The following is a 10,292-nucleotide window of genomic DNA, read 5'->3' as shown; positions in this document are numbered from 1 at the left end:
CTTCAGCCAATCAGCATTGGATCCAGTCAAACCCAAACGGCAAAAACATATTTTCCACTGACTCTGTTGCATACTCCTGTACTTGTATGTGTGAAAATAGTCACGTTGGCTATTTACACCCGGGTGCAAATACCATCTGCCTTAAAATAAGCATCAAACAATCTACCAATCACTCAATCTTAATTAGTTCAGTGAATTAATATGAACACGCCAGGAAAACATCAGTGATATGATATGGCCATTTTGTCATATCCAAAGCCAAACATTTCACAGAAAAGTCCCTCCCCCTTTGAGGTGGAGGCTGTCAGACTGAGGAGGAAAATATCAGCAGATGTCAGGTTTGGGGCAAAGTAGTCTCACGTGGTCAGACCCTCCTACGCCCTCGTTCACATTATACGCCGAAGCCACGCTGAAGCTACGCAGCGCTATGGCAGTTTCATTTCGGCATCCTTGTTAAGAGGTGAGACCGTTCACACCATGGATGTATTAAAAGAACTGGATAGGGGACGAGCCACGCCCACCCATGCATTCGGACGGAGGTTGCTCACTGGCGCATGAAGCCATCATGGGGGTTTTTTCTTCCTGGTTTTGCTTCCTGACCATGTGGCCTGAGGCGAAGTGCGCATGTGTGCCATGACGTATTCCATGACGTCTCCCACCCCTCCCACCCATGGATGTATTAAAAAATACACCCGTATACGGCTCTTAGTGGCTTCTGAAGAAAAAATGCCCCATAAAAAATTATTTTATCATTAAAAAAAATTCCCCCCACTACAGTTGTTATGAAAAGGTGAGATTAGCTCAAAACCGTGTTTTGCCCCATACTGGAAACATGTTTAATCCTCTTACAAAGTCAGGCTTTTTACATGGGGTGAATGCCTACTGCACCATAAGCCATAAGTGGCTATTCGATGAACTACTGGTTTCAGAAACACTTCCTGGACTTCAGGTGGGAAGGTCTAATGCTGCGTTCAGGTGCTTCTCGGAAGCTCCTACTTACCCGTTGTAGAGGTTAATTTACGACAGCACACCATTCAAGTGCTCTTGGTCGGAAACAGCAACAACATGGATGCTTGTTTTCTCGTGGGTGTTTTCTTACTAAAAGCAGGTAGTGGGTCATTATAGCTAGGCCATAATGTGCAACTACTAAAAATAAATGATAGCTACTATGAACAGAATAACAAAAATATAGCTTTTTACAGTCAGTTGGCAGCATGGACTCCATACTTTCCGCCATTGTTGTAGTCCCGAATCCTCACGCAATGTCGGAAACTCGTTTATCATTTGTTTCTCAAATCAGATTTGCCTGCAGTCTGAACGGGGCCTTAGAGCTAGATAGAAATTTGGATTCAGCTGGGCGTCAACTGGTGAGGAAAATCTGGCCCTCAGCCAGTTTTCACACTTTTCTGAACTTGAAGAGTGAGGAGGACTGGGTGGAGACCAGTGAAGTTCAGTCACATATAGCCTCACAGACTATCTCTATATGTGATATTTTTCTGCTAGAGGAGCAGTTGGGAGACACGATGGCCACAGAAGAGCTAGCACCTGGTGTTGCAGCTGGACAGACTCCACTGAGTGAGTTAGCAAGGAGTGGAGAATCGAAGGCTTGGGAGGAGCTGTTCTCAGTGCCGGTCCTGATCTCCCAGGGGCCCTAAGCAAGATTCTGCTAAGAGGCCCTTCTACCTGGCCATTTGCCATCGCCACACAGTCACACCTGACACCTCTGTGCTCCCACTACAATCCTGTACAGTACATTCATTACCTGGTATTATTTGCTGAAGCTGTACTGGGTCTTTGTTAGTATACTTGGTGAAGCCGACACGGTCTGCGTTAGTACTGGATGAGCTTGACTGTGGATCAACTGAGTCTGTGCTTGTACTGGCTCTGGCTGATGATCCAGCATCTCCTGACAAACCTAAGCACAGAACCTACTACTCTATGCGGCCTTCACATCTAGTTTGTGTTGTGTGTGTAAGGTATAGGTAGTGCACTATGCCGTATTGCACGAAATTCAGCACTGAACTCCGTCAGGTCCCCCTAAGCGCACTCCCCGAGGTTGAAGTCGATCCGACGAATGGTTCTCGAGATAAACCACTTTTTGTGTTGCCAGTAGGTGGCGCTATGCCGAATTGCACAAAAGGCGATCGGACAAAAGGTTCTCGAGATATGAATGAATTTATTTGATAAATCAAAAAATACAGTACACCACAAGCATAGAGTACAAAATAAATCATCAGGGTGTCACACAAGTCATCAAACTTATTTCCATTGTGGCCCCGACACACCAAACATCAAAATAGAACAATCAAGAATAAAATGAAGAAGAGATACAAACCAATGGCCTATATTATTGAATCTTACTCAGGTTTTTAAAATTATTCAGAGAATTGGCAGCTTTAATTGCATTATCCCTCTTATATCAAACTACACAAGTTTGAAGTCGATCCTACGAATGGTTCTCAAGATAAACAACTTTTTGTGTTTGCCAATAAGTGGCGCTATGCCAAAAAAAATTGCATGTGTGTTACAGCTAAAATCTTTCCAGTATGTCACGAGTCACGATGGATGTTAAAGAAATTAAATGAATCAAATGGAGGTCAACAGATATATATTAGGTGTACACACTGGCCAAACATCTCATCCTCAAATTGACATAGGACGAGTAAAAGAGCAAGTTGGCATCTAAATCCAGATTCAGTATGGGGGGGGGGGTTGATTGGTGATATAGGGAAAAATCCTGAATAACGGTCAGTTAAACATAATCATATCAGTTACAGATAATCATCATGGTCATAGTGGAGGTGGCAATTTTCAATAGATTGAATAAAGGAAACAGCACAAACCCTAGCATTGTCATGGGAGTAATAATCACCATCACAGTCAATGGTCAGCTACAAGTCTAGGAGCTATAATAGCAACCATCATGGTGGTGGAACAAAAACACCAAAATACAGATATTCGTTGACACATATTCACGTTCAAAGCTTTCACACCAAGAGTGACACCAACCCGAACTCCATGTTTTTTTTGTTTGTTTGTTTTTTTTACAACTTTGAGGTGTGATTTATTCACACAGATTATTCGAATCTGGCCTGAAAATACCTTTATATTCATTGGTTGCTTGGAATGTTGTCAACTAGCGCAACTGAATGTTATTCTATTGTTGCACTCATTGTAAATTGCTCTGATAAGAGCTAAGCAACTAAAATGTCAAAATGTGTATGAAGTGCAGATGGTTTCAATTCAACAACATACAGTAAACATTCTAAATGGAACCCTACTGTACTGTAGCTCACTTCCTGTTGCAGTGTTTGCTAGTACAGCACATCTCCGAAAACATCACAGCAGAGCAGGACCGACAATTCTGTGAAAACTGTCTATATGAAGAACGATTTAAAAATCACCTGATCATTATCATTGTAGGACAAAAAAACAAAAAAAGTGAAGGCATCTTCTTATTTCTGTCAACACTCTGCATGCTCTAGTTCTTGAATGTAATTAAATACTCTGGGTATGCCTGAGAGTCATGGAAGATGATGAACATGGAGGGACAGTCTTTGTCGTCCACGAGGCTGTCGTACTTCTGCATGGTGTTGGAGCTCTTATCCGGTGGCGTGATCATGTCTTCCTTTCCCAGGGTGAAATCCCCCGTCAGGACAAGACAGAGGTACATGAACTTCTGCCCTTGGGGATCCGGCTTCGAATATTGGTCCTTGTCGGAGTATTCGGCTTCGACAGCGAAGTATGTGCCTCGGCCATAGGCCGTAGCTGAAAATTTGATATTAGCAGAGTTATTAAATTGATCTGGTATATATGAATGGAGAAAGACATAAAGATTAGAAAAAGAAAGACCGATTGCATTCGTAAATTACTAAAACACAGCACCTGTGATATTAAATTATGTAAGTGATCAATCTACTCATCTATTCTAAATGCTTGAATGAGAATGACATAAATTAAGGTTTTAAAGTGAGATTAAGGAGGTCTCAGTTTAAGGATTAATGTTAAAGGTATACTTCTCACCATTCTTCCCAGCGTAACTCCTGTTGAAGCCGCGTTCATTCATCGCGGCTACAGTGGTGTAGCAGGTGCCGTGGAAGAGACGCTTCTCATTGTTCAGGTGACCGTTTCTCTGCTCCATCTCCTGCTTCTTGATCTGAAAGCTCTTCCACAAGGGGGGATTCTGGATCCTCTCAATCTTAGTGGGGAATATGTGTTTAGTTTTGTCATTCTGTTGCATTATATGTATATGTGTGTGTGTGTGTGTGTATATATATATATATATATATATATATATATATATATATATATATATATATATATATATATATATATATATATATATACACATAAACAAATTGTATTGCAGGATAGTACAATACAGCAATAGATGACTACATACAGTACAATGTTTTTGAGTATTTCCCAAACATTCCCACCCCACCCCTATCCCCCATGAGCTGCTTGCCCATAGCATATAATTATGGTATGGTTTACTTGGCTTGTATTTCCAAGAATTGAGCCAACAATACGGTCGTTTTCAATTGTTTGAGAGAGGAAAAAGACAGAGTCCCAGTATTTCATAACCAGTTTAAAAGTTCCGTGTGTAGGGATTTAATTACAAACATTATGTCCCGTTCTTTTTTATAGCCTGCATCATCATATCGCATAGCAGCACCAAAGTCACGCCCTCTTCTGCATTCAGCACACAAACCATGGGATTTCATCTGCCATAAATTTTTTCCATCTACATTTAGTAAAACTCTTATAAAAAATTTTTACTTGGTCAAACCAAGCGATTCAACTATAGAGACACTGCATGAAATAGGCCACGCCCATCACGGGGGAAAAGCTCCGTTCATTTCCACACACCAGCATCATATTCCTTGAATTAAACATAGCTAAAAGCTGTTGTGTGGTGGGCTGCGCAGACAACAAATGGAAAAAATCGCCTGTTAAAGTTTTTTTGTACTGCTGAGGAAAACAAGGAAGCCATTGAGAATTGGCGAGAAAAGAATTTTGGATGTTGCTGTCAATGAAGTTGGAGTGTTCATCTTCCATATATACAATCTTTTCGTGCAAGACCCGACCATAGAGACACTACCTAACGCGTCATCATTCAGAAGCCACGGATGGTTCAGTCATTCTGTGGTGTAGCCTACATTTCAGATCTGATGCTTGCAGTGCGCTATTGGGGCAGAAATTGACAGAGGGAGAGAGGGAGTGAGAGAGAGAGGGGGGAGAGAGAGTGAGTGCATTCCCAGGGGGCCGGCGCGCTGAATCTGCATCTCTCCTGCATCTCCGCTGCGTAATTACGCACAGCAGTACCCACTACCCACCAATTTAGTCCGTCATTTTCCCCTTGGCGCACATAAAGAAACATGCTTCCGTCACTGTCTGCTTGATGGCAAGAGAGACTTCAGCTGTATGCTACTCGTGACAAAACCAGACGTCGAATTTTCAACAGTTAACTTTTGCAGTATAGGCCTAGGTTACTGGCTACATGTATATCCCCGGCGCACTGAATAAGGCCTAGTTTTTGAAAGCGCTACGCACTAAATTAATGCCAGGGAGGAAGATAGCGTTAGGCCGGTATTTAAGGCCGAAATGCCCATTCTGGCCTATTCTGGCACTGCCCCACGCCTCTTCGGCGTAAAGCGCATTTCGGGGCCTAAAAACATGATGCTATCTTCCAGAGTCAGGCGCAAAGCATGTTTTTTTTGCGTTTAACGCCAGTTTAGCGCCTAAGGCCAGGGGGAAGATAGGGCCCAGTGTGTGTCATGGTTTGGTGAAGATTTGACAAAAATTGTAGGAGTAGCGAAAAAAACGTTTTAGCCAAAAATCAAAATGGCAGAAAAAATCTAGTTAGACGGAAATAGATGGAGCCTATATCAGTAGATCCGTAAGGACCCAAGGAATCCAGGGGAGGGGGGGAATGATTTTAATTTTAATTGTAGACGGTAGGGTTCAAAAGTTATGAACGAAAACGTAAAGACGGTTGTTATAGCGCCACCATCAGGTCAATTGTTGTATATATAAAAAGGCCCTGAAAATTCTAGATAAGAAACCTATATCTTACCATCATTGCAATATACTTCTAAAGTACAAGCTTCTCAGCTTTGACAATTATAAAAAATTTAAAACCGCCGTTATGATTTATAAAATCCTTCATGGGCTAGCACCACCACCTTTAGCATGCTTTATCAAACGGAGAGCTACCCAGAACATCACGCGAAGCTCGTTGAGAGGCGACTGTGAACTACCTCTGAGACGGTCCTCTGTCGGACAAAATGTTTTGTCCTACAGGGGCAGCAAACTATGGAATAGCCTACCAATGTCAGTCAGAGAGAGTAGCAGTGTTCACACCTTTACGCTTAGTTCACACAGACAAGCTACGCCTTGCCTTGCCTCAACCCACGCCTACGCCGAGCTGGGCGTGAACCTGTTACACGCTTTTGTGATCACACCGCACGCCTTTTGCACGCCGAACCTGGAGCCGAGTCACAAGCGCCTCTCCTCTCTCCCGACTGTATTTTTTCACGTGTTGTCCAGAATTGTCATGGGTAGCCTCTAGGTAAAATAAATCTGATATATTTAATGTTCTATTGATGCTGGATATGTATAACCAGGTCTGACTATAGTCGGACATTTTCGAGAGGTGATCTTGCAAGAATATGTGCTGGCACAACAACATTGTCCATCTTGCTTCTTCGGTCGCTATTCTCTCTCATGAAGATTTGTTTGCCGACAGGGAGAAAGCCCCACGTGATAGCCACCCGTCAATCTCTCTCTCGCTCTCTCTCTCTGCTCAATACTGTTGTAGAAACTCCATTTTATTTTGAAATTCAGTTGACTTTGCCAGTTCCCACGGATACTGTCGCGTTTTTCTTTCATGGCTTGACAGAAAAGCCTGCCTGCACGCGCCTTGTCGGCGTGAAAATAGAACTCTCGCCTATTCGATAAAATCGCCAAGGCACAGGCAAGGCGTGGGTACACGCAGGGTTCACGCTCAGGCGCCCGGTGTACACAGCCTCGTTGACTAAAACGGACGCCTATTTAAAAGCGTGGGTAAAGGCAAGGCATAGGCAAGGCTTGGGTCGTCGGTGTGAATGAAGCCTAAAGGGGCTGTTAAAGTCATGGCTCAGATCAAATCAAAACTGCGACCATATTTAAACCCTTTTGTCTCATGTGTTGTTTTGTATGTGTATATCTTTGAATTCTATGTCCACCTTGGTCAATGTCCCTAATGTTTCCTGTTTTTGTTTTATTTGTATTGCATACCGGAACTGAGGGTCTGTATGTGCCCACTTGAATTGCAAAGTTAAAGGGCCTCCATCGTGAATATGTGTCTCCTCTCCTTTCTGCCTTATGTGTATGCATGTGTCACCTACATTGTATCCCTGTCAGCTATGTATGCCCTATGTATGTACTAATTTTTCTATCTCTTCTTTTTAAAGTTTTTTGTACCTCACCTGTCGAGGGACTGCGGATGGAAATTAGCTAAGGCTATAATCCGGCACATTTACATGCAAATGTTCATTAATGTTGCACTGTCCCTGAAAAATAAATAAATAAATAAATAAATAAATAAATAAATAAATAAATAAAATATTTTTTTTAGCACATAGTAAAGTAGAATACCAAGGTGATAGCTGTAGCTCTTATAGTTTCTGAGCAACAGGAGAAACACACAGACCAACAGACACACACACACACACACACACACACACACACACACACACACACACTAAAACATGATCTCCTCCGGCATTCGCCTGACAGGCCTAGGATTACGCATAATGCATAACAAGAATATTTAAAAATGGCAGCTCATATCAAAAGTTTGACCTCTCTTCCTGCAACACTTGTGTACAACATGTACTTCACATAAATTGAATTCAATTAACTTGTGTCAAAACGTGTCTTAGTAAAGTGAATCTGTGATCAATTCAATAATCTTAGCAAGTGTTGCTTTGATGATGCTCCCAAAAAACATTTAATATAATGCGATAACTAAAACATTACGCATTAACTACGGGGCACATTACATGTAGACTACCTTAATAACTGTTAGCTTGCTTGTGGCCTGGAACAGTTCCAGGACTTCAGTGTACTCTGCAGTTCCATCCTGGATGTTGACGACCTTACACGGGTCGTTGTCTGGCATGTCATCCCAGTGCTGAGGCAGAGCTGGAAGAATAATGGACAGGAAAGATTTAGATTGACTTACTCTTGGGACATAACACTATTTCAATCATGAGAGACCGGTCAGTAAGGTAAGACTTTATTTAGCAAGTGGCATGCATGGCAAGTACTTTGGTGTATGACTCCATTGTAAGATGGCGCTCCTCTTTAGGCGAGAGAGGGCGGCATCTATTTGGGCACATCTCTCTAATTCCAGGAACTTCTGTCTGTGATTGTGTGTGTGTGTGTGTGTGTGTGTGTGTGTGTGTGTGTGTGTGTGTGTGTGTGTGTGTGTGTGCTTGTGAGTGTGTGTGAGTGTGTGTGTGTGTGTGTGTGTGTGTGTGTGTGTGTGTGTGTGTGTGTGTGTGTTTTTCACACATCTCGAGAACTATTCGTCCGATATACTTCACATTTGGCCGGTAGGACATAGCACGTGGGACTCGTGGGAGTTCCCCTCCCTCCGAACAACCCCCTAACAACCAGAGGAGGCACCACTTCAGCGACCAGGATATTGCATGTTTTGGTGTGGGGTTCCTATATGAAGGAAACCCCCAGGGGGCACGGGGAGAACATGCAAACTCCACACAGAAAGGTCCTTTTGACGACCCCACCCGGGCCATCAAAAGGGCCTTTCTACTTGGGGATTTTAACATTCATTTTGATAACCCAGATAATTCTCTCACAAAAGATTTTAAAGCAATGATAGATTGCTTTGATATAATACAATATGTTAATTTGCCAACTCATAGTAAAGGCCACACTCTAGACTTAGTTTGTTGTTCCAGTATCATTCCATTTAACATCACTGCTGCTGAGCTACCCATCTCTGATCACAAAGCCGTCCTATTCAACACTACCCTGCCACTCAATAAAATAAAGGTGTAACGTGTCATATCATACCGTAACATCAGAAGCATCAACCCCGAAGATCTCAGCAAATTAATCACCTCAAGCCCTGTACCTGCTCCCACTTTCTCACCCCTGGACCTAATGGATTATTACAATACAAATCTGTCTTTTGCTCTCGATATCATTGCCACCCTGAAAACTCGGACTGTTTCATTTACTCACACTGCTCCCTGAGCCCTATACCACGAATGTTCTATAAGAAGATCCAGGATCTGTCCCTTGATCTGGTTCGATTGTAGTTAACTTGTACCACGAACCTCGGTTGCCACTCGTTTAGTGGAACCAGGTTTTTCTAATCAAGCCGAGAGCTCGTGCACATGAAAATGCCCGTGCACTGGAGCTCATGCCCGCAAAAGAGGCGTGGTTTTTAACAACTGCCAATCACAATGCAATATGGACTGCTCCAACTTCTACAGCGCCAGACACGCCTATTTCCTCGTTCATTGAAACCGCAAATAAAAATCTGCGTTGGATATTATTAGTCTGTTCCTGAATGACTGTCTAAAGTTGCAACATTTATCCACACCAGTAATTTCTTTGAAGAGCGGTTTCTGCCTCCACGTAGGCTATCTACAGCAGCTCAATTCACCCTCTCAATAAACTCAATAAAACCGGCATGTCTTTTGTGGAAGCAATGTGTAATCTATCTCAGTCCAAAATCCGTATGTATAGACCATTTAGGCTCAATGAATAATAATGATATCATGATGTGTTTAGTCGCACTGATTGAATAATTCCTATAGGCTAATCAATAAAAAAAAGAATGATAATAAAATAAAATAAAATGCTTCTGAACTGAATCGACACGGTACGTGCGGGCATAGATTTCATTTATAAAAAAAATAGCCTATTTTGTGGTCACATATATAGGCTATTGTCAGCAGAGTCGTATATCTGAATATTTCATATAATGATGCTGGAAAGCAACACAGTTGCAGCTGCAAAATGCAGAAGTAGCCTAGATATGAATAATCTGTGTGCAGGCGATCCCATATTAAATTGCTTAGATGTAGTAGGCTATTCTAGTATGTATGACTATTTCAATTCCAACCCAACGTCAGCCTCATCTCCGTTGCGCACATGGCACCGTGCGCTTTGGAGACGTTTATGTAACCTTTTTATGCCGGTTTAGTGAAATTTCTCCACTCACTATTCAGCTGCAATCGATCGGCGGGGTCAAACAACGTATAGGCTACTTG

At 42.4% G+C, this 10,292-nt stretch overlaps 1 protein-coding gene across 1 annotated transcript in view; it reads right to left on the bottom strand.

Moving 5' to 3' along the window:
* Positions 1-2,260: 2,260 nt before the first annotated feature.
* The window catches only part of LOC310791469 (protein mono-ADP-ribosyltransferase PARP14-like), a 77,845-nt gene continuing 69,813 nt past the window's right edge, over positions 2,261-10,292 (bottom strand). The window contains exons 14-16 of the mRNA XM_083653156.1: positions 8,060-8,190; positions 4,024-4,198; positions 2,261-3,768 (exon numbers count right to left, since the gene is read on the bottom strand). Coding sequence (XP_083509282.1) covers positions 3,482-3,768; positions 4,024-4,198; positions 8,060-8,190 — 593 coding nt within the window. The 3' untranslated portion in view covers positions 2,261-3,481. The remainder of the gene's footprint in view (positions 3,769-4,023; positions 4,199-8,059; positions 8,191-10,292) is intronic.

This window comes from Poromitra crassiceps (genome assembly GCF_964638095.1).
Source record: "Poromitra crassiceps genome assembly, chromosome: 16".
NCBI classification, from domain to species: Eukaryota; Metazoa; Chordata; class Actinopteri; order Beryciformes; family Melamphaidae; genus Poromitra; species Poromitra crassiceps.
Note: the sequence above shows the minus strand (reverse complement) of the source record. Positions and strands in the feature narration are given on the sequence as shown.